This window comes from Lissotriton helveticus, chromosome 1_1, assembly GCF_964261635.1.
Source record: "Lissotriton helveticus chromosome 1_1, aLisHel1.1, whole genome shotgun sequence".
Taxonomy (NCBI): domain Eukaryota; kingdom Metazoa; phylum Chordata; class Amphibia; order Caudata; family Salamandridae; genus Lissotriton; species Lissotriton helveticus.
In genome coordinates, this window is record NC_136057.1 from 352,007,292 (window position 1) to 352,032,835 (window position 25,544).

The window sequence follows — 25,544 nt, forward strand, 5'->3', positions numbered from 1 at the left end:
GTCCACCCAATGTCCCGAATCATGACTATGAGGTTGCAAACCATAGGGGGCACAAGAAAAATAAAAAATGTGACCATGCTCGACCAACTGAGAGATATTGTCAGCCTGCGAGCCAGTAGAGGTTGTAATTAACCAGTGGACATAGATAACCCAAATCTGCAATGCTGAGAAATTCAATTGTCAGAGAAACCCTGCTAATTCCAGTTTATTTAACTTAATGAGCCTCATTTACTAATGTAATATTAGGAGTTGCACTGTATACTAAATGTTTACTAACCGAATGATATAACATAGGCTCATTCAAAATATTGGTGGTAGCCTCCATTTTCTTTTTTGTTGCACTATACTGTGTAAATATGTTTGTGGGTCACACCCCTGCGAGTGCAGGTAAATGGCACTCTGGTTTCCAATGGAGCATTTCCTATACCATTATTTTTTGATTTCAACCAATTTTATTGGTTTGTGAATAAAAAAGAAAATACTCACTGCAAATGAGGTAAAACCAAACAGTAAAGTTCACGACGTAAAAAGGGCCCCGCGAAGCATAAAAAAACTAAAATATAAAATCATAGCATATAACCAGTAGGAATGAGAACAGCATGTGATGAGTTGTAAGCGCCAACCTGAAGGATGGCACTGAGCAGGGTAGCTCATTAAAAATAATAGTCCATATGAACTCAGTGGTAAGTGCACTGCGTAATAACAAAAGAAAGAAGACACATTGTACGAAAGCAAGAGGGAGAAAGGGGACGGAAGTAGATATGGATGGATCGGTAGGTTTAATGATGGAATGCACAATAAAGATTATACAAATTCAGCGAGGAATCCGACTGTATTGAAAAGCTGTATATTGGAACATCATTTAGGGTGGTTTAGATTTCTGCAGATAAACATTAAACTAATTTCATAAGAAACGAGACTAGACATGTTATGTGATTTTCTATACATCGTGTTATCAGCACTACAAGTGGTACATTCCTTCTAGTGGTACATAATATACTGAATGGGATTTCGGATGTAGATTTCGATTCTGAAAGAATCGTTTTTGCCCACTTTATATTCAAGACATATTTCCTTCTAAAGAAATACTTTTCACTGGTCTAACAGTGGCCTTTATTTTGAGAACTGAGCAGTCTGCAAGCATCCTTGACAACATACCAGACTAAGCTTCTGCTGCTCAGAGATATCTCTGGAAAAGACCAGACCCCTGTCTTCGAGCAGTAGCTCTTCGCCTCATAACCCCCAGCCATCCCCTCATGACTGCGCCCCTCGCAGCATGTCCCGTAGGCACACGGTCTCAGTAACACATTATTTTTGGATGTGATGTAACTGTGAATGTAACGCCTCCTGTATTGTCTTTCATATGATCCTACCTTGTGAAATAAGCGGCTCAGTTCCCGGATGTCAGACAGGCGCCATCAAGCAACTCTTCTCACTTAACTCCCCTATCCCTTCACTGTGAGCCCATCACCCATTGTGACCAATCATCTGTTGTGATCCACGTCACCCAGGGTGTTCCACGTCATCCATTGTGAGGTCACATCCTTTAATGGCTCACTTCCTGCCAGACCCTTAGGATGTTTTTATCCCTCAATGACTGAAATGTAAACTCTCACAAAAATAACAAGCATTGGCAAAGCCAATAGGTGTCGGTGTTTTTAATGAACACTTTCTTAAGCCCTTGAAAACCTGCATGCACCATTTTCCTGATGCAGGCGGCATTATCTTAGGCTGCTACTAGCTATCCGGTCCTGGAGCTACCAGGAGTAGGAAGCCAGGGAGCAGGAGGATGGATGACATGGGATTCCGGGGACACACGAGGTGGGAGGCGGGCACCCATGACACAGAGGCGAGATGATGCACAAATGGACTAACACAGGGAAAGAGGGGTGTGGGAATAAACAGGGAGTGAGAGGCAGGGAACGGCTGAACAATAGGGACAACGTTATGTATTTTCCAGCACATATTGCTAAAGAAATTGGTTAAAAAGCTGCAGACCTAATAGAGAATTCTCTGAAACTGTGAGACCCTATCTGTACATAGCAGGTGTGCAGTAGGTATGTTATTTCTATAAATGCGTCCTCAGAGCCCCTGACTCTAGAGAGAAGGACAGGCAATGAGTCAATTCAATTCATCTTTATTTGATCAAGTTAAAAATGATCATAAAAGCACATATATAAATACATCATCATAAAACTGTTACAGAATTCTATCTTTAAGATTACAAATATTTCATCACAATTCTAGACGAAGATACATAAAAATCTTAAAAAAGAGATAATTTCATATGCTTGAATCTAAGTACTTGTGTTATTAGTTATCGAGCTCCGTAAACTACGCGCTGTCCCCTTCGTCTTCCTCATACAGGCCCATAGGAATGATGCAACTGAATAACAAACCAAAGGGTCAGGTAGTGTTTTTAAAAAGTATAGTGCTACCCCGCACTGCTTAAAATTAATTTTCTTTAAAATTTGTTTGAGATAAACATTCCTTTCATACTCATGTAGCCTGCAAAATAGGACTATGTGCAATTCAGTTTGAAGTGATAAATTATCACATGGGCACGCACTTAAATCAGAATGATTATATGTTTTTTTCAGGATAACCTAACATGAGGGGAATCAGGTTGGTGCAAAACCTCAGTAGTATAAATCTGTGTTGCATCCTATTTACATTTATTAGGAAATAAATAAATAAGAGAAACCTCCCTCAATTAATGGTGGGTTAAGGCTATATGCCCGGGCTGCGTATTTCTCTTTATAGTGTTCCTTATGCTTGTACTCAGACATCAGCATGGACATGCCACTGACTTCTGTTTGGAGACCTTCTTACAGACCTGAGGATCTTTAAAAAGTTCATGGAGACCGATCTCCCTTAACGCGGACTCTACCTAACTAAGCCACCTAGACCTCTACCACTTGTCCATAGCTAGGCAGCCAGAGGAGACGTGGGGCTAATTTTGTATAATCTGAGATACAGGGCAAACCCAATTCCGTATGTAAAATACCATTTATAAAAGAAGGAGGGAGGCCCACTACAGACTTACAAAAACATTATTCTCAATAGTTTGTAGTGGTGTTTGGGAAACCATACCCCAGACTACGCTCCATAGGTTGCTGTTGCTTTTACTTTGGCCTGGTAAATATTTTTTATGGGTAGTGAGGGTTTAGCACCCAGTTTACTAGCAAAGGATTTTACGGCGATGATACCCCTCTCCATCACCATCTTTCTTCCTTCCATCAATTTTACCCATGACAGATCTTTATCAAAAAGGATGCCCAAGTAGGGAAAAGAGTCGGCTAACTCATTTTTTTCTGATTCTGCGTGGAAGTGCGGCACTTTTCCTTTTTTTGCAGCCCCGGCTATTATTACAAAGGACTTAGTTTGATTCACTTTCAGCTGTAGTGAATCCATAAAAGTGACATACGCGGTTATCAGCCTTTGTAGCCCCATCTCCGTTCTGGCGATTAAAACCGTGTTGTCTGCGTAAGCCAATAATGGTAGCAGTTGATTTTCAAATAGGGGGACATCCCTAGTAGCCACTGTGAGTGCCTTTTCAACTCCATTTGTGTATAGGGAGAAAAGAAATAGGGGTAATACACAACCCTGCCTTACTCCCCTGGAGACTTTGAAAGGGTGTGTGCAATCTCCAGTTTTGGTATAACGCACTGATGCAGTCGCGTTTGCGTACGATTGCCTAATGAAATTTAATATAGCAGGTTCAACACCCATCCTCGGCATTATGGTCCATAGTTTATCACACAGTCGAACGCCGCGCTCGGGTCCATGAATGCCATGTATATTTTCCCGTACGTCATTCTAAGTCTATTGGGACACCACCAGGTCCTGGGGCCTTTCCCAAGCCACATGAATCCAGTCCCACTTTTACTTCATTAAATATAAATTATATGGGCACATGGCGCATTTCCTGCGTTGCCACATAGTGAGTTGTAGTGTCAGGGTTTAGAGCAAAGATGGTCTTGAGATGGGAGACCCATGCCTCCTCATCGACATTTGTGTCCAGTGTTGGGTCACTAGGGCTTTTAAAATGTGGTGCATTTACTAGCTTCCAGAATTCACAACTAAGTCCAGAGCTAGCTGCCTTATCCAGGTCGGCCCATAGGTCCTCCCTAATTTCCTTTTCTCTATTTTTCCTTGCCCATTTGTACGAGGCCCGCAATATTCTTATTAGTTCATGATTTCTAGGCTTAGCCTTTAAGGCATGCAGCTAAGCCTTCCTAGCTTTCATGCATGGGGAATCGAACCAACCCCTGCCTTACCCACTATTTGGCGCTTTTGTTCTTGTTAGGGCGGATTTTATATTTTCTAAAATATTACAAAAAGCTAGCACAACTTCCCCTGCTTCGTCTTCTGCGTCTAAACATAGTTGTATATCGGCTTGTGTGTTTAATATGATTTCTGGAACCAACTTAATTTCATCAATATGTGCCCATTTAAGCTGGACCCCATTTTTCCTAGCCACAATTGGTGTTTCAACGTTACTGCGCTCTTGTCTATCAGGTGCTGATATCCTCAGCTCCATTGAGACTATGGCGTGGTCACTAATAGTCGTGAAGGAGTCCTTGTAGGCGCAATTACTATCTGGGATCCTGATTTATTGCCTCCCCGGAACCCATTGCTCTATTTTGTAAGTCTCTCGCAGAAACAGTCCCTAAATTGGCAAGCTCTATTGCGAATTTCACCATTCTTGGTGATTTTAATATTCACTTTGATGACTTAACCTCTAAAATCGCAACCGAATTGACCTCAGACCTAGTGGCCCTACAGCTCATTTAGAAAGTATTACATGCAACTCACTCAAAAGAGCACCTCTTAGAGCCCATCTTTTCCGGTCTAACGGAGTTATGTTGTCAGACTCCAATTCCTGTTCCTTGGTCAGACCACCTCCTCATCCCCTTTTTCTGGTCACCCATTCACGTCACCCCTCCAACTTGACTCATACAAACCAAATCCCGCTGCTGGTCAAAACTTCTGCCAGATAACGGGATACAAGCACTAGAGAGCTCTAAGCCTGCTCCTGATCCGGTGTCGGCTAATGAGATTAGCAATTGGATCAACAGCACACTAGATTTAGTCCTTCCCAAAACAACGATCCAGCTGCACAAAGGACCTAACAAAGCGGCCTTGTATACCCCCAAACTATGAGAAGTAAAACAAATTTGTAAAAAGACAGAAAGAGGCTGGAGAAGGAATTTCTCCCCGGACAAGAAGAAGGAATATAAGGAAGCCATCAAAACGCATAAAACTGAAATCAGAAAAGCCCAGGCCTTTTATTTTGAGGAGATTATAGCCTCCTCTGCTTATCCCCCCGTGAAACATTCCAAATTGTTAAGAAATGACTGAACGTCCCTTCTCTTCCTTACTCTCACGCAACCTCAGACCAACGCTGTAATGAAATGGCGGAATATTTCCGTAACAAAATTCAGACCATTTATGGATCTTTCTCTCTCACCAAAGACCTCAATCCCCCCTCTGCGACAATTTATACAAGGAAACCTGTTTAAAAACCTTCCCTATAATGGACTATGATTGTTCCCTTACTACATCTGCCCCTTTAAAAAGTGGGTCACCTAGCGACCCTGCTCCGCTTCGGATTCTCAAAAAGGTGACCGACAACCAGCCCGGTCATCCTAGATTTGATTAATTCATCTATATATTCCGGAGTGCCCCCCCCCATTGGAAAATAGCTATGGTTATAGCTCTCCTGAAAAAGCCTACCCTAGACCCTAGACCTAGTCTGGCCACTTACCGTCCTATCTCCCTTCTCCCGGGAATCAGCAAGATTCGGGTGGAACATGTACATACCACACTCTCTGCCTACCTGGAATCCAACAATCTCCTTCATCCCACTCAAACAGACTTCCGGCCTCGCCATGGCACGGAGACAGCTCTCCTGGCCGTCATGGAAGAATCTAGAACAATTCTTGACGCAGGGGTCTCGTCTGCCTTGATCCTTCTGGATCTGAGCGCGGCCTTTGATACGGTCAACCACCTTATCTTAATTGACCGACTCAGAAACTTGGGTTTGTCCGGAATGGCACTGAACTGGCTGGAGTCATTCCTGGAAGGGAGATCCTTCCAGGTATTTGAGGGTGAGACAATCTCCAAACCTTGGCCCTTTCTTTGTGGAGTCCCACAGGGCTCTTCCCTGAGCCCAACGCTCTTTAATGCCTACAAGGCTCCTCTAGCGGACATCATACTGCCCTATGGAGTAAATATTGTGACATACGCTGATGATACCCAGTGATGGTCTCACTTAACCACTCAGACTTGGCCTCCTCCCTCTGCAACTGCCTTGAAGAAATGGCTAAATGGATGAACCATTCCCACCTGGAGCTAAATGGCGACAAGACGGAGCTTATGCTCCATGGTAACCCGGACTTAATGTGGCCAGCCACAATGAGACCGTCACCCATCCACAAGTCGAATATAAAAAGTCTGAGGTTCTGGCTGGACTCAGACCTCAGTCTTAAAGTCCAGACCAGAAAGGTAGTCGCCACCTGCTTTGGCATTATAAGAATGCTACGTAAAGTACTACCACTGCTTCTTTTTCAGGCCAAGAAACTTGTGGTCCAAGCGCTAATCCGGTCACGCTTGGACTTAGCAATGTACTGTATCTGGGTTCTCCAATTGCAGTCTTCTCCAGACTTCAAATGATTCAGAACAGCTCGGCAAGAATCCTCATGGGAACTCCCAACTGACAGTCTGCCAAACCTGCCATGAAAGCCCTTCATTGGCTGACAATTTGGGAGAGAGTCAATTTCAAAGCCCTATGTATCACTCATAGGTTGCTTGGAGGGAATGGACCTAAGATCATCCCCCCCCCTGGCCAAACCATACCGGGCCAACAGGCCTCTACGCTCAGATGAACAAACATTTGGCTTTCATACCCAGGATTAAGAGAGTCAAAAGCGGTGATCAGCTTTTTACCTATAATGCCGGCAAGCTTTGGAACTCCCTTCCCACTTAGCTACGAAGAGAGACCAATCATCTGACCTTTCATAAGCAGTTGAAGACGTGGCTTTTCCCCAAATGAATCTCAGAAGCATCTTTTCACTTCCCAGCGCTGGGATGCCCACGGGTAGCCATGCTCTTTATAAATGCTACCTCTTTCATTCATTCATTCATTCAATTGTACTCTCAGAGACTGTCTCGGTGGTGAATGGAGTGCAGTGTGGACATTACAAACGGGACTGCATCCTCTTAGAGCGCATACATACAGCTCTTTCAGTGCATCCCCATTCTAAGTTGCAATGCATCCCAACATTCATACGTGCAACAACACACTGCTCGGCCAATATATTTTGGTTCTGATCAGTCACTTGCTTGTTACTTTTTACTGCCTGTGACACTGACAAAACTCTAGTGAACATCCGCCATTACCTCTACAATCCTCTGTATTGCCACGAACATTACTTGTGAGGTTTATCCCACCTCTGCACCAGTAAAAAGCAGTGCTAAATGCAAGCTTCACCTCCTATAAACTGAGTCTACCACAGGACTGGCCTTCCCAGGATCCTTCTGTTTTTTCTTGCGTTGAGCGAGAAGCGGATGTTGCGAGTCGAGGCCTGTCTTCGGCTTAGGTCTCCATTGTAAGCCCTGTCCTCCCTCCCTGTGAGCTTGGTAGGGGATGGAGAGTGGGGTGGAGAGGGGAACAGGACTCCGCCAAGGGAGCAACAGGGCCGAGGGAGGTTGGAATGATTCAGGCTGTTGTACGTGCTTTTGATGCCGCTAGAGCTGTGTTGGGTGGGTCTCGGTGTTTCTAGGGGTCGGTGTCTCCCTCTTCCTCCTGATTATGCAAAGGAAGTATGATGATTACGGAGCATGTGTGGTGAAAAGAGGGGCTGAGCAAGCGCGCCGCAAACCTTCATTCAGCACAGCAAGGAAGAATCAACAGTTCCCTTGGGGATATATGTTCTGTGCCCCCAGAATCAAGTAAGTGCTGTGCTGGGGAAGGGAGCATTTTGTGCATTATAGAAGACTTTGTGGACTGAGCATTTGTGGTGCCTGCTGGAGCATTACTGGTGGCCTACTATTTGAGGCCCCTGAATAGCTGCCTAAAGGTTTGTAGTTCAAGTCCTGCAGTTACTGTGGTCATCTGTGGAGGGGTCTTATTACTTTGGACAATGAGGAAACATGCAGAAAAAAGAATACATTTTTACAAACTCTTCTTCAAGTTCCTCCTTATCACCTAAAAGGCAGAGACATGACAGAGTTCATGATCAGGATGAAAACATAGAAATTACCCTAGATACCTTTCCGTCTGTGAAAAATAAGTCTAACGTAGAGGGGAAGAGAACTAATGAACTAGGGTGTAGTGTCTTCAGCTGCCAGGATACTGACGAGTTTGTGAAATTATTCAGCTCGAGAGGGTAGTATAATATCAAGGACATGCGTCCTGAATTGCTGGCACATGTTAAAGAGAATGTGGGATTTCATGCAGTTGAAAAGCTTGGAATTTAGGAAGTATAATCACATTGGGCCCGATTCACAGAACTAACTTAAGACAAAATCCTAAACTTACTACTTTTGGTATTCACAGAAGTTAGGATTTTGTCTTAAGACAGACTTAAGACAGACTTAAGACAGACTTAAGTTAGGATTTTGTCTTAAGTCTGTCTTAAGACAAATTTAAGACAAAATCCTAACTTCTGTGAATACCAAAAGTAGTAAGTTTAGGATTTTGTCTTAAGTTAGTTCTGTGAATCGGGCCCTGAGACAATTGCCGAAGGCTCCCAATAGAGGTGTTCCCAATCATTGGCATGTGTTGGATGTGGGGATACAGGAGTGGAAAGATTAATCTAACATGTGACATTTCCTGTCTCTACTTTTTGACAAATATGTAATGTCAATTTCTTGACAACCTACAGATAAAATTTGTTGTTGCCTGTCTAGTAGGAAAGCCTTCAATGACGCAAGGGACCATTCTAAATGATCTAGCAGAAAACAAGATGGATTCTGGAATAAAGAGTTTTTTCGGGATCCTATTTGGCACTGCATGCATGTATATCTGAAATAAATACCTCTCAATTGCTGATTTCAACCAGCTCATGTTGGTACATAGTATTCTGATCAATGATGAGGAATGGGACCGCACGTGGAGTTTTTGTCGGATACCTTCCTTAATATGATAGATGACTCAGTGTTAGTAAGTGGAGCCTCTTGCAGAACAACGTAACCTGTGCTTACGAGAATGTAATAATGATGCTGATAAAAGGTCTACTGCCCTAGGGATGGCCTTTGAAAGATATAGGCTTTTTGGCTATGAATTTAAAAGATAATCTGCATCACATGTGTAAGTAGAGGAAGCACTGTTGCTCATTCATTAGACAGTCATTCAAGAAAGCATTTAGACAATCATCGAGAAGACAACAGTCATCAGCACAGTTTTCTAAGTTTCAAGGAAATCCTTTCTGGGACAATTTCCTAAAATGCAGAAATAAGAGTCATTCTACAAAGAGCCTCATTCCTGATCCTCTGGAGGTCAGGCCAAACATGGCAAGTGGGTGGTTGAATTCACCACTTTCTGAAGAAATGTAGGACATGAATTTCAGACTTGTGGTATTGAGGGGCACAAAATAGAATTTCCTTCTCTATCTGTGGACTTTGGGATCCTTCCTACACTATTGGCAAGATGTCCCATGAAGGGGACAGCAATAACAGAAGGCCTCAAAGCCCTGGCGGAAAAGAAGGCCACTGTTCCAGTTCCAGAAGCGTATTAAGGTTTGGGGTTATACTCTATCATCTTCCTTGTGTTCAAGGTAACAGAAAGTTATCGGATGGTGAATGTCCTTAAAGAGGTGAACAAATGAGTACCAGTCATCCCATTCAAAAGGGAGAACATTTAAAGAATCATTCCTCCACTTCCACTGAATGACTTCACAGCCACTATCGACCTGATGGATGCCTATTTCCCACTTCTTATTCTCAACTCCCACCAGAAATCTCTTGGACTTTGTATCTGAACCAACTCTGGTGGTTCAAAGTGCTTCTATCTCATGTTTGGTCATCACTGAGGATTTTCATGAAAGTGGTGGTTCTAGTTGTGACTCATCTCCAGGGCATTTCGCTTTATCCATATCCAGGGCATTTCGGTTTACCCATATCCAGACAAATGGTTGCTGTACGTGATAAAGACCACTCTGAAACGTCTTGGACTCATGCTGAATATCCCAAAATGTTAACTCAATTCATCCAAAGACATGGCAAATAGATACAGATTCATCGAAAATCTTCATTCCCAATCCATTGGTAGCCTGGTAGAATTAAAAGTTGACGCCACAGATTTGACTGTCTTGGGCAATTTTAATTTACATATTGATAACCTGGATCAGATGGCTGGTGCAGGTGTAACTCAAATTGTCCAGGGCTCTTCACACAAAGCTGGTCATCGGCTTGATGGCATTATTACGGACAATCCACAGGTCAATTGGTTATCCTATCTTCCTTTGGCATGGTCTGACCTTAAGGCAGTCATGTTTGAGATAAATGGCTTATCCAAAGTAGAAAAATCCTGTCCACAAATTGGAAATATCACCTGTCCCCTATGGACCACTATTAATGCTAGTCAGTTTAGTGCATCTCTATTTCAATTAACTCCATTGGTCAATAAGCTGTCAAAACTACCAGATCCAAAGAATCCCAATATTAATCAACAATTTTGCAACAAACTAGCATCTCATTTCCAAGGTCAAGTCAAATAGGTCTACGATTCCTTTCTAGACACTAATCAAACTGTTGATTTAAACAACAGTCTGATGAAGAACACCCGCAACAACAGTACCCTATACTATTTTGTACCTCTGACGGTGTATCAGACTCAAAGGATACTGATGCAGATTAAATCGGGTTCTCCTGAGGACCCATGTTCAGCCAGAATAATTCATTTAGCCCCTGAGGTGATAGCCACACACCTCATGGCCATGTTCAACAACCTATTTGGAGCTGTATATTTTCTAATAGACTGGAAGAAAAGGTCTATTCTTCCATTGATTAAAAAAATCAACTTAGATACTGCTGACCCTAACAATTATCGACCAATCACACAACTACCATTTCCTGCCAAATTGGTCGAAAAAATCATCAACAAAAACTAACAAGGAGGAGTAGGGTCGAAGGGAAATTTCAAAGACCGGCCCGCGTCCACTTCCCCAAACACTATATTACAACAACGCAATAGAACCGGGGGTCTACTCACCACCAAGCTGGCGGCTAAGTGAGAATAACGCTCTCTGCGAAAGTAGAGTGTTATCGGTGAAAACTACCACTAAAAGTAAAGATACTCATAGAGTGACCCGAGTCAGACCATTAAACGTGATATGTGGTGGAAAACGGCTTTTCTTGATATCCGAGTAACCATCAACTATTCCACATGATCAGTTTTCTCATTTGGTTAAACGGTTCAACGGGATGGTGTATCTCTTGATCAATAGAGTACACATTCCCAACAGGTACTCAAACCAAATACCGCCCACATTCACATCAAGCAGTCTAGTGGGAAACTGACCTGCAAATAGATGGAAGCAGTTCAAAACACTAATGTGTGCAAGTGGTGAATAAAATAGGGTGGTATGCCTATCACAAAAACACCGACACACCCCCTGGAACAAAATTCAAAAGGAGGACGCTCCAGCCCGAGACGACTTCAACAGGATACATACAAAAGCAGTCCATGACTGCCTTGAAAATAAAAAATATGTGGCCAGCAGAAACATATATCGGCTGATCTAGTTACGATATTGTGCTTGTCGGTCCTGAGGAGAAACCCGCAAATACCATTTGGGTTTTCGAAACGCGTCGACCTGTTTGTGACCAATTGAGTGTTTACATTTGTGCAAATTGTTTCCAATTTTGTATTGTGTTTTTGAAACTAATTCACCTTTGGTCTTTTGTCAAAAATTGTGCTATTTGTAGTGTGTTTGTGTTTTGTAGTGAGTATGGTTGTGAGGCTGCTGGAATGAGTGTGGGAAGATTGTAGAACTGCGAAAAAACATAAGCAGCGAGTGAAGAGAATAAAAGTTTTGGATGGTGGTATGAGATATATGTTGATAAGTGAAATTCAGGAAAAATTTGCTATGTTGAAGGATTTTGATGATTTTCAATAATCCACCACAATTTTCCAAACTCTTATTGTTAATCAGGGAGAGCATTGCACAATCTTGAAAATCAGACATTCCCCCATCGGGAGCGCTCTAGAACTGTCACTTTCACTAACCTTGTGTTCATCTGTTTCATCCAAAAAACCCTGTGAATCAGCGCCTCCATTTCTGATTCCATTGTCTTCAATGCTGCCTTGCATTCACATATCTCAGCAAATCAGTATGAAGTGAAATGATGGTTTGCCTCAGAATCTGCTGACTTTTAGGCAACACCTAATTATGTGCAGACAAACTCCCACTTATCTGCATCGACTCATCTCAAATGTTTTAGTCATTTATGAAAACCCAACTGTAGGCATACCCACACGTCATGGCCCATAAGTATTCCTCTACTTGAATGATGGTTTCTTCATGTCGAAACATTTGCTGGAGTGAGGCTTCCCGTTAGAGAGATCCCTCATAAAGGAGTTTTACTTTAGAGCTGGAATTACGATGGAGTGATTGCCAAAACAGCTTATTCATTTATAAGAGTTCCCAGGTCCTTGGCTCCATAAGGGATAATATTTATCAAGAGAGCAACTACTTAGTCTTATTAGGGTCTAAAGACTGACACCTTAATTTCTCTTAATGATTCACATTCCTGGGTGGGATGCTTTTTTTATATTGTTGAAGGATTCTCAAGTCTAGATCTCTTTCCACCATTGCAGATCTCTTCACAACATAGATATCCGCTTGGTCATTTTCCACTTACATCCTGGCTGACAACCTTATGCATCCACAGTGTCGATGTGATATAATCCTGTGATCTCTGACCAAAAACTTGCTATGAGCAGAGAAGACCTGATTACCATCTTGGCGGGCAGGTTACGATATCCCTTCCCCCAGATTACAATTCCATTATATCGTATGGAACTTGTGCTACAGCGGACAAGATATCCGTCATGTTTGTGATGGATAATCTCATCTGCCAAGATCGTAATTAGGCCACAGGACTAATTTAAGAATGAACAACCATTCAAATCCAAGAATTGTCTATTGTACTGAGTTATGCCTGTCAAACGTTGGTGCAGTTGACCGGAGCTACGCAAGATTTTCAGGATATCCACATTGGGAACATTTGCAATGAATCTAAGGGGGAATCGTTTAGGTGGCTTGTGCTATTTCTGAATATGTAGTGTGGATCTGTCTTCATGGATCAACGATGGCCTATATTTAGCAGATGCAACCATAGTGAATGTGTAAATGGTCCTTTACTGTGACTTCCACTGCTTGTTGAGTTTGTTTCAGGCTACTGCTGCTTACCACTTGGGCACCTCTTTAATAGTTAGTACATATGTGCATCAAATATGCAACAAAAGAATCTCTTTATGTTCTTAGATGAAGTGCGGAACGGCAAATATCGCCATCTTTTCCATCCAGAGCAGCTCATCACTGGCAAGGAAGATGCTGCCAACAACTATGCCCGTGGCCACTACACCATTGGCAAGGAGAGCATCGATGTAGTGCTGGACCGCATTCGGAAGCTGGTGAGTGTAAAGGTTGATCGCAAGTGCAGAGCTATAGTGCTGGCCAAGGCTGCTGAATCAAACAACATGAGCGTTAGTGTAGCTGTGATAGCGTAGACTAGAGCAAGAGTGCCATCACAGCCATCATAGAGCGCACATGAGTGGTGCTGCAACCGTTGTAGGGCTGAAAATGAGTGGTATGGCAACCATGATTATGCCGTCACTCCAAATACGTACCATAAAACATAATCATTCTTAAAAATTCCCCTTGAATCCCTAAAAAGCATAAAAATGTATAAAGCAAATACATGTCCCCAAATGTTTTAAACGAGACTATGGAAAGTCACAGTGATGAAACATTACAAGCCTGTATGGAGATGCCTGTTGGGAGAATGTTGTGGCGGATAATCAGTGGGTGCTCTTCTGAAAGAAGGGTGTTGACAGGACTCTCTGGAGGCTGTTGTTCATTAACGACCGACAAGCCACCATGGCAACTAAGACCTCAGAATGAGGATTGGGCCCAGCCCAGAGATATGAGTTTGATAGGTAAATCCTGGAGGTCGAATTACCCGTTCTATGTCACTGGGGAAAGGCGTAGATACATACGGCCTTATTCCATTCTGAAATGCTATGAGATTTCTGCCCTGATGTTGCTTTGTCTTTCATCCCTTCAAGAGCTGGGCAAGCTTATCGGGTTCATCATTTTGGGCGGTCCACCCCTCTATGCGATCTCTGCACTCCCCTATCTTCCTCTGATGCTGGACAACTAGGTTGCAGCAGTAGGATGAGATAACATAGATGGTCTTAGTCAGGGAACCATGGCAACAAATTCCTAGAGTAATGCTCGTTGAAGGGTATGTGCAGAGCACATCAACAGGTGCTTCTCCTACTCTTTGTAGGGGAAGGAACAAGACTAGTGAAGCAGCCAGGACCAAGGCCTGGTCAGCCTAAGCAGCTGTGAGTGATGCAAAGCTGTGGATTTTATTTATTGATGTTGCATTTTTATTTAATGACCCCCTCCATTGCCTGGTGGATCCTTCAGAGCTCTGCAGGCGAGTGATAGTCTAGGTACTTGATGGGGAGGTTGAGTTTGATCGATGCCAGTAGATGATGCACGTAGATGCAAGCTGGATACGGATGACTCCAGCGGTACTCTATGTGTGCCAACGCACAGTGAAGATTCAGTTAAGCCAAAGTGAACTATGCGGCTGCGGTTTGAATGGAAGGGTCAGATGCAGTTCAGTGAGATTTTATAGGCCGCTGTGAGAGCAAGGAATAGTGGAGAGACCAGGCCCCAGTCCCACTGTCCACACCTATTGTACCTGAGGAGAGAGTGCTAGGGCACCAGTGTGACTGATCCCCGGTGTCAATGGCAGATGTGTGAAAGGCCAATGATTTCTGCCAACTACCTTCATAGGAATTTCTTATCTGCTCCACAGGTACATTGCTCCAATTAAGGGTATTATCACTGGAAGCTGAGCCTGTGCTCTTTGGAAAGGAGCTATATGTATGATCTGTGTTAAACTAGGTGACTGTACTGGAATTCTTAACAAACAAGGTTGACCTTCTCCCTAAAAGTCACAATGGACACCACATACAATATTCCCCGCAAACTACATCCACCAGTTTTGCAATGAAGAGCCTCTTCTGTATGTCAGTCTGTCACTTTTAGTAAGTGTATGCCAACCATTGTCATGCTGCCCACAGGTATCCACGTCATATGAGTCATCGCCATCTTGTGTTCACGTGCTCCATCATATGCCAGCCATCACCGTTGTTGTACTAGTGATAGTGGTTTCCATTATTAAATGAGCTGGTAGGACCAGTATGTGACCAGCAGTACAGTTTGTAGTGGCAGTAGTTGTACCAATACAATCAGTAGCAGTAAGAGGACTATAAAGAAAAGTAGAAGAATGAACAGAGGTAGTGTTGCCTACAGAGCTCACAACATTCTGGGTGAGGCTCTTGTCAGCTCCTACCAAGTGTACTTCATTGGGCTCTCGTTGGAACTCCCCCAAACCTGACATACTCAACGCTAGTGACCTTTAATCTCAGGGGTCCGGATAGTCCACCAGTGTTTGAGAACATAACTTGGAGAATGAAACGTCCACATTTATTTTGGCATCAGGGAAGAATTTTTTTTTAAGTAAGTATCTTGGCAGATAACCCACATATCACCACCATCTTGTTTAAGAAGTTTGAATTATTTGCATTTTGAAATAAAATATCTCCCTTCTGCTCAACTACAGTGAAATCACTGGCTTACCAAGATGTCCTGCAGTTGGTACACAAGTCAAAACCGCTCATGGTTTCTGTGGATTTTCTAGAGTGTGTATAAATATAAATCTATGATGTGCTCATCTTGTTCTGCCTGGATCAGTTCTTACTAATATTTTGAAAGTATAGGGAAATGTAAGGAATTAAAGATTTTCCTTGCAAGATTTCAGGTAACATGTACTTACCTATTGATTTTCTTATTTTTACAGAGTGATGCCTGCTCAGGCCTACAAGGGTTCCTTATATTCCACAGTTTTGGGGGTGGAACTGGCTCAGGATTTACTTCCTTGCTCATGGAACGCCTTAGCCTGGACTATGGAAAGAAATCCAAGCTGGAGTTTGCCATCTACCCTGCCCCGCAGGTCTCTACTGCGGTAGTGGAGCCCTATAACTCTATCCTTACCACTCACACCACTCTGGAGCACTCGGACTGTGCCTTTATGGTGGACAATGAAGCCATCTACGACATCTGCCGCCGCAACCTGGACATTGAGCGCCCAACCTATGCCAACCTCAATCGTCTGATTAGCCAAATCGTTTCATCCATCACTGCCTCTCTGCGATTCGATGGTGCCCTCAACGTCGACCTGACCGAGTTCCAGACGAACCTGGTGCCTTATCCACGCATCCATTTCCCACTTGTGACCTATGCTCCAATCATTTCAGCCGAAAAGGCCTACCACGAGCAGCTGTCTGTTTCCGAGATCACCAGTGCATGCTTTGAGCCCAATAACCAGATGGTGAAATGCGACCCACGGCACGGCAAGTATATGGCCTGCTGCATGCTGTACCGCGGGGATGTGGTTCCGAAGGACGTCAACGTGGCCATCGCCGCCATCAAAACCAAGAGGACTATCCAGTTTGTGGACTGGTGCCCCACTGGCTTTAAGGTGAGAGGAAGGGTACTGTAAGGTTACGTGGGGATGGGATATTTGAATGGCAGCAGAGGGGAGTAGAAGTAATTAACTTGAATATATAATAATGAAGAAAAGATGCATGCATGCATTTCTAATACATATTATAATGCACCAACTATATCCTTGATCTTGACAAATCAAACTACAGTAAAAAAAAATATTTCATCTCAAGCATTGTTTCACAAGGCTCCCAGAATTTGGATTTTGCTTCCTATCCGCCATCTTTTTAGAGCGTGACTTAATCTCCTTCAGGTACTGATTAAAAACTCACTATTTCGCCATGACTACCTGAATTTCAAAACTATGGAATTATCTCTCTTGACTTTTCTACCCATCCTCTGCTCCCCTTTCCTCTCATTCCATGCCACACAATGTTATTCCCTTATCAGATGTTTCCCATGTACTTTTAAATTATGTTTGAACAAAATAACATTAACACTTTAAAAAACATGAATGCTACTATTAAAGGTTATTCAGCAAGAGGAGTCTTTACCTAATAGGCGGTAGCCTGTGCAGTATATATTTTAAATGTGTATAGAGCAGTGACTTGGGCTAGTATTACTTTTGTTGAAGATTATAGTTTACAAATTACCAATACTGATAAATATTTTTTTTCATTTCTGAGTGATGTAACTAGTTAAATACAAGCAGGAATGAAAGAAAATCATTGAACAAAAGTCTGGTACCCAAACATCCTTTCCTGAAGAGGCGTGCAGGTTGTAGCTGAAAGTTCCATGCTTCTTTGTTTGGGGCCAAGGATACTGTAGGGAATCCCTTTAGGTGGTTTTCGTTCATTCAGGAGCTATGTGGTGACCCACACATGTTGCCCACATATTATTTATTCTCTTCTGACATCTGTTGGACTATTTATTAATATAAATTGTAGGTTAATTATACGAGTTTCATGCATAGATGGCAAGGTGCCATCACAAGTTTTTGGAAGATGTACGACTCAGAGAGTTGCATGCATGGAGGATGAGGGGCTTAGACTAGTACTTTATTCAGGAAAACCAAGTAGCCCAAGTGAAAACAATTGACTTGGACGACCTGATTTTTTTTTTAAACAAATTTTATTGAGTTTTCAAGACATGGTCAAACAATTCATCGATACACGCCACTTCATTCCCTCAGTCTCGCAACATTTGAGCAATGAGGGCATCCCCACCAAGATTTTGCCGTTCCCAGCCAAGTCTGCGTTAGCCTATCTGAATGTCCCACATACCGAGTGAGACCTTTCTAGTAGTAGAAGTTCTATCCCAGAGGCCTTTTGACACAGTTCTACAGGGCTAAGTTGTGGCGCTCTTAGCCTATTCAGACCCTGGCAGTCTCTGTGGTTCAGCACGAATAACAACGAACCAAATCCCCTCCCCCCAACGCAACCTCCCCACCCCATACCCCTACCCCCGAACCCCATCTCCCCCCTCCCCTCAGACATGCCGCTTTCCCTAACCGTGCATGTAATGCTCATAATGTGTTCTGCACACTCCGTCCCAGTCCCATGTCAGTAGCCCATTTCTCTGCTGGGGGACACTCCCGCCTCCCCGATCACTCCTCCCTTCCTCTCAACTCCCTATTTGATGCTGCGGTCTCATATGACAAAGAGGGCACTCGTGGCCGGAGAGGTCAGTCATCATCCTCAGCCGGGTTCTTGAGCAGATCAACCATCGCCACCCAAGCTCTCGCCGAGTCCCACAATTTGTCATTGTCAGTCCTCCGAGCTAATTGGAGGCGGAGTGTCCCTTGACTTGGACGACCTGATGATAAGGTAATCATTGCATTCTGCACCATAAGAGGAACTAATTGGAAAACAGCTAAACATTGACCTGGATGTGGTTACTATAATATGGACCAGAAATTGGTTAGATGGCCTTACTCAGACACTAATGGTAAAACAAGCAGACTCAGTCTGGGAAATCTCAGGGTTAATGCGCTAAAAAAATAAAAAGCACTGCAGCTCTGAAGCTAGATTTTTAAACCACCACAGGCTCCATAAGAAGCACAGGAGCCGTACTTCGCATAAATCTTCAGAATCCAACATAGATGTAGCTGTATTCAAATCTATGATAGATGACGCTGTATCTTCAGCTTTTTGTAAAGTTTCTTCCATTCTTGCTACATGTGAATAATCCTCCTTTGGGGACCCAGAGGAATTCCGGAGATAAAGATCTGGGTACAATAGTATTCTGACAATGCTCCTGCCACGGAGTCTAGGTGACGCTATATTTAAAAGGAGGTACTTAATTAAATAACTCATCTCTGTGCTAATATGGGTTTTGAAGATCCAGTTGAACCCTCTACATCTCAGGAGGTTAATGTAGCTTCAAGACATTTGGCTTTGGAGATTCAAAACCTCTATAGAAGATTATTGAAGAGGATTAGAAGGATCCTGAGGAAGACTCAGTTTCTAGAAACTGGAAAAAATGATCCTTTGCAGAATTGGGGCCAGATGGTTTCAGATACCATTAAAGAGACTCTCTTTTATATACATGCCAAAAGTCCATATTCAGGCTTGATTTGCGATGCCAAAAATGACTTTATTTAGGTGTCTGCAGCCTAAAATAGTCTGCTGCAATATAAGCCAATGGGAAAAAATGCATTCTGCGGATTTGCTTTCTTCAAAATCTCTGACTTTCCAGTTTGAAAATGGTGGAGTGTACGATTCATTGCTTATGAGGACTCGACCCCTTCTGATAACATTGATAAGAGAGTGGAGTTTGCTTTGAAAGATCAGCATGCTGTTACCTGCTTCACTCTCAGAGCTCATACTTGCGTAGCCTATGTACCATTCATTAATTAAAGACTTTCCTAACATGGTTTTGGCTTTAGTGGAGTGTTAGACTTTTCGTACCTCTTAGATATGACTTTAGGTTGCTTTCATATATACCTTTGGGTTCAGTCAGAGCATCTATCTCTTGAATAGCAACAAGTAGAAATGACTGACTTATAGCATGGAAAAGAGACGTGAAACAGAAAACTCTCTCAAGTTACTATTTTTGGCCTTCGTTTGGACTAACTAGTGAAAAGGTCTACAGAAGACAGAAAATTGATTTTTACATTTCATTTTCGTCCTCCATTTTCTTAGCCTAAGCCATCCCAGAATTACCCAGCATTAAAGATGGTTTTGGTAAGGGCCGATCTGTATGAGGAAGGGAAAGAGGAAGAAATCCTCATCCGATTCTAATATGCGTCCCCCGGCTATACCACCTAAACCCAACTTCACTTCATCTTCTGAGGGGGTTGACAGAAACACCTCTACAGAGTGTGGGGAAAGAATCTACCAAACCGATGTGTAATTGATGTGATGAAAAAGGCTACTCGATTGAGTTTTTCTCAAACTGTCTCTTCCAGCTTTATATTCAGGCCCTCTTCTAACGGAACTTCTAATGAAATCTTCTGGAGATGCTCAGAAGCTATTACAAAAGAGAGCAATATATCCTGTTTCCTTTGGAGAAGATGCAAGGAGTTTATTCAAGTAAATTTCTTGTGTTCAAACCTTCAGGGGAATATTGTCCAACCATTGACCTAAGAAACATCAATATGTACATAACACTGTACATTTTCAAATAGAGACAATTCAAGAAGTAATTCCAATGATACAACCTGGCGACTTCATGAGTTCAGTAGTCCTGCAGGGCACATATTGTCACATGCCCATCAGAAAGAGCTATAAGAAAATTCCTCAAGTGCGCTGCTGTGGACAACTGTTCTCAGTTTTTTGTTCTGCTGTTTAGCCTAAAACGGTCCTCAAAGGTCTGCACAAATATACTTTCTCCATTGTTGACAATTCTACATGAAGAAGGCATACAACCCCACCCATACTTAGATGCCTCGAATATTCATGGGCCAACTTTGGAGAAGACAGAACATCACATTTGAAGAGTCTGTACTTTACCAGAACGTCAAGACTGCTCGATAAATTGAGAAAAGATCGCATCTTCAAACTCCTGAACATCTAAAGTACAAAGAAGGCCTTTTCAACCCATCGCTTGGCTTCAGATATACAAACTACAGAACCTCCCCTGGACTCTTTTGAAGATTCAGTCAGCTCCGGCACGTTTATGGCTTCAAGTTCAAGGGGATCATGGCAGCCACATTATTTTTAGTCTCTTTGGTGAAGTGTCATAAGAAATCCTTGATCCTTCATATCCTCTCCTGTTTGGCCCCAACCTCCTTAACAACATCAATGCTACAGCAATTTCCCCTCAGCGCTGGAACTCATTTATTCCCATTGTTCATGACGAGCTCAGCTCGTCATGAGCACACGAGCAGTGTACTGCATGACGAGCTGAGCTCGTCATGAGCATGGAAGGGGTTAAGTCTAGAGACTCCAATTCCTATGAATTGCAACTTGCGTCAGCACTTACATTGTGGCTCACTCCAGTGTATTTCTCCAGGGAAGTGGATCCATCTGTTCTTTCTAGTAATAATATAGACAAATGCCAGTCTAGAGGGACTGGGACCAACTTTGAACCAGCTGTGTCACCGGGAACAGTGGTCCAGGACAGAAAAGACTAGTCAGTGAACTGGAGAGAACTGACTGCAACATACAAAGCTTTCAGGATTGTTGCTCCTCATCTGTTAGTCAAGCAGTGCTGGTCAGAATAGACACTGTGGTAGCAAAGAACTATATTGTTCCCAGAGGCGAGTGTAATCCCTGATTAAATGGCTTACAAACTTGTCTGGGCAGAGACAGACCTTCAATCCCTTACTGCAACACATATTCCATGGAAAGAGAATATGATGCCAGATCTGCTGAGTAGAGTTTTCCCAGCCTCGACAGACTACTAACTAAATAAACAATTGAAGACTTTGTTGGAGGTTTGCCAACCCCTTAATAGGTCTTTTGGCTGATATGAGAGACACTCAGCTGGAGAACCTTTCGAGGGGGAGGGATCCTCAGGCGCTGGTGTACACTGCTCTGCTAACCCTCTGGCCTCGTGACTTCCTCCTTTTCCTCTAATAATTGCAGAGTGGGGGTCTCAAGTGTGGCAGAGTCTTTCTCTTGCTGCTCTGAGCAGACTCAAATGTATGACCTGAGTTCTGAATTGCTAGGTCTTTGTAGGTTGGCTTTCACTACTAAGGGAGGAGCAGAAGGGGTATGGGATGGAATTTTCTGGTCCTAGTTGTTTTCCTTTAAACACAAATACAAATGTCTTAACCAGCACAACTACTAGAATAGCTGCTATGATAAGATATTAAAAGCTCATCACTAAATGTAGGTCCGAGGTAAGGGCTGTAAAGGACTTTATATCTGCACCTAAGACATTTTATAGATACTTTCTGTACTCCGTGTTTGCCAGTAACCCCTAAACATAATCTAAACCTAACCCCAAAGTTCTTCCTTACCCCATCCCTAATCCATGCATTTTGTCGCTACTCTTTTGTTACTGTACATTGAGCCACACCAATTGATTTTAACTCGCATGCTTGATATTTTAATAAGCCATAAAAAGGCAATGTGAACGTTCATAATGTAAAATAAACAGGTGAAAGAAGGTAGCACAGTTGATATCAGCAAAATACTCTCAAACCGCTGTTATATCCAATCAGAACAGAAACACAGAGCATTGCTTTGGTATTTCTTTGGTATCTCGAAACAATACAAGCTCACCCTGTGGAACCAACAATAGAGAAATCATTTGATGCTGTGGTCTGTCAATTCACCTTGACTGATCAAATTTCATGGGTAGTTGTGGCGCACACACAGCTCACTTCTTGAGGATGACTTTGTGGATCTGTACAACTGCTGGACAGAGCAGGGAGATCGGATCTTTATAAGCGATTTCTATATTTAGGCAAGCAAAATCAAAGACATTGAAAAGCCTCTTTTCTAAATACTCTGGATTAACACAGAGGGGTTTAATTGGCAACACATAATAAAGCACAATCATTGGACTGGGTACTTACTAAGAGCATCACTATGTAGAGTGTATCGATCTAACTGATGCTGCTGGACAACAATACTATGATTGCGATCCTGGTATATACAAAGGTGAACAATATATCACACTTCAAACTATTCCTAAATGAATCGACAAGCAGAATATGAATATCATAACTAAAGCCTATATCTAATTTCTGATTTTACAAAGAAAAGTGATGTAGGGATTAGAGATCTATAAGAACGTACGCATTAAATATTATCTAATGATGGAGGGGTTAGTATTCTATGAGATTGTACAAATTTAAATATTATCTTTAATATAACACTGATATTCAAGAACAACCCAATGAATGAAACTGTTAATAATTAACAAGTGATGGAGGAATTAGTGATCTGTTAGACTGTACAAATATAAATATTATCTTTAAGAAAATTACTGATATTCCAGAACTATCCAATCAAGAAAAGTGTTAATAAATCGGAGGGTCCATCTCAAAATCTGAATAATGATGAGCTTGATGCCTTTAAGAGAATGTTAATTAAAGTGATTAGAAATGGACAGACAAGTGGGACTCATGTTGACATGGATCATACTAATACCATTAGGAAATTGTAAAAGCAGAAAGCAAAAAAGTGATTATCCAACTGCTTTAAGAGGGCTGCAAATGGAAGGTTTATAAGACTGTCAGGAAGTACAGATAGATTAAAGTTCAAACTAATGACAGCATTTTGGAGTGCAAGAAGGACTTGCATATAGGAGGATCAGATAGAGGTCGATAGAGGTCGATATTTCAAACTTTCTTTGAGAAGCTGGAGTTTTAGGGTGAAAGAAGGACATTTGAGGTCACATTTCTTACAGTGATCGGGGCACCAATTGTAGGCAAAAATTGAGAAACGTAAGTCCACCCACCAGCATTGATATAATTGCAGATTGTACACCATACATGTTTTTGAGAATTTTTAGGATGGGCAGTTTATAAGCTATTTCCTCTTAATAAATCCATTTTAAATTTTCAGGTTGGTATCAACTACCAGCCCCCTACAGTGGTGCCTGGAGGAGATCTTGCTAAAGTTCAGAGGGCAGTGTGCATGCTGAGTAACACAACCGCCATTGCTGAGGCCTGGGCCCGTCTCGACCACAAGTTTGACCTGATGTACGCCAAGAGAGCCTTTGTCCACTGGTATGTGGGCGAGGGCATGGAAGAAGGGGAATTTGCTGAGGCCCGGGAGGACTTGGCCGCCCTGGAGAAGGACTATGAAGAAGTGGGCACAGACTCTTTCGAGGACGAAAACGAAGGAGATGAGTTTTAATGTGTCTTTACGAGTTTATGAATAAGTACCGGAGAAAGATAGAGACTCTTTTGAGGGTGATAATGAAGACAATTATAAAATAAAAGCCTTGCCCATTTCATGACACATCTGCTATTTTTATCTGAAGTTCTTGGGAAACATAAAATGAGAAACATCTTATAACTATTCATCATATATTTTCTTTATGAATATTTGCCTCACATGCCTATATTTAGTTGCTATGTTGTACAACTATTTACCTATCCCTCACTCAGTCTATTCTTCAGGAAGCACCAACCTCAATCAGGTTTTTGAGCTCGCGAAGAAATTAATGCTCGTTCTACAGTATTGCTAAAGTGCTGGAAAAGAAGTTAAACAAAAGAGTGGCATTTAAATTGTTATTTGTGACCATATGATGTAAAGCGTTCTGACAGCCTGCATTGGGATGAGTAGTCTCACTACTCATCCCAATGCAGGGTGTCAGAGCGCTTTACATAAGATGTACATATTATACATTGACAATAAATCATGTATGTGTACATCAATATAAAGGACGAGGGATACAAGGTGTAGGAGCCCCATGTCTTCCATACTTCACTGCACTGTGCTATATTAGAAGGATTACAATTTATGACCTGCAAATAACTAAAGGATATCTTTCTTAAAAGCAGTACCCCACTTACCCATGTATACTGTCATCTGTGTGTTACATGATGTGCTTTGCAGGAGACATATTAACCCTCTATGCTACTTTGATTCAAAACTAGGACTGGGCAAAACACAGATCTCTCCAGCAAATGTTATCTTCCAGAGTGATCTTACCATTAATATTATTATTCCCCGGGATTTAGCTGGCACACAAACATCTCTGCAGCAGGTGCCTTAACCCAATAAGATATTTTAAAGTACAGACTTTGCAACCAATTAAGCAGAACAGATTTACTGCCATGTTTCTCCTTATTGCCAATGTCTTTGTCTACGGGTTTAAAAAATATATATGATTTTGCGTCCGGGTTGCCTCAACATTTTTTTTTTAACTTTATTTTTGGTTATTTTTTAAGTACAGTACAATAGGACAGCAAAGACAGCATGTTAACACCAAGTTCCATCCAAATCATTTCTACATGGTATACAATGGATAAGAGCAACCGTCCCTCCCAAAGTAATATTTGGACGTTAGATAGCAATGGTAGGAACACATTCCATTCATCCCTTCAAATGTACATAGCTCAGCATGACACAATGCAACATCATTCGGTACAAAGACCCTGCCACTATAACTATGAAGTCTACATAAAGAGGTTACATCCCCATCATCAGTCAGACGACATAGCACAACCAGTGAGAAACCGAGGCACCCTTACCCCCTGTCGTGTATGTCTACAACTGCCATTGCATCAGCCTCTGCTTGTGTATCCCCATCCCCAGTAGCATTATCCTGCTGCAAGATATAGTCCTGCAATGGCCCCCATATATCCTTGGGCCTTGAAGACATGGGCTGTGTTTCGGCATATATACCCACTTGATCTTGGCAGTAGAGCATGTCACGTTG

The 25,544-nt window shown here is 42.4% G+C and overlaps 1 protein-coding gene across 2 annotated transcripts in view; it reads left to right on the forward strand.

Annotated features, from left to right (window-relative positions):
* Positions 1-24,118, forward strand: part of TUBA8 (tubulin alpha 8) — a 64,566-nt gene extending 40,448 nt beyond the window's left edge. For both annotated transcript variants that reach the window (XM_078673595.1, XM_078673594.1), the window contains exons 3-5: positions 13,497-13,645; positions 16,111-16,791; positions 23,720-24,118. In XM_078673595.1, the coding sequence (XP_078529721.1) occupies positions 13,497-13,645; positions 16,111-16,791; positions 23,720-24,013 (1,124 nt within the window). In that variant the 3' untranslated portion in view covers positions 24,014-24,118. The remainder of the gene's footprint in view (positions 1-13,496; positions 13,646-16,110; positions 16,792-23,719) is intronic.
* Positions 24,119-25,544: the final 1,426 nt, after the last annotated feature.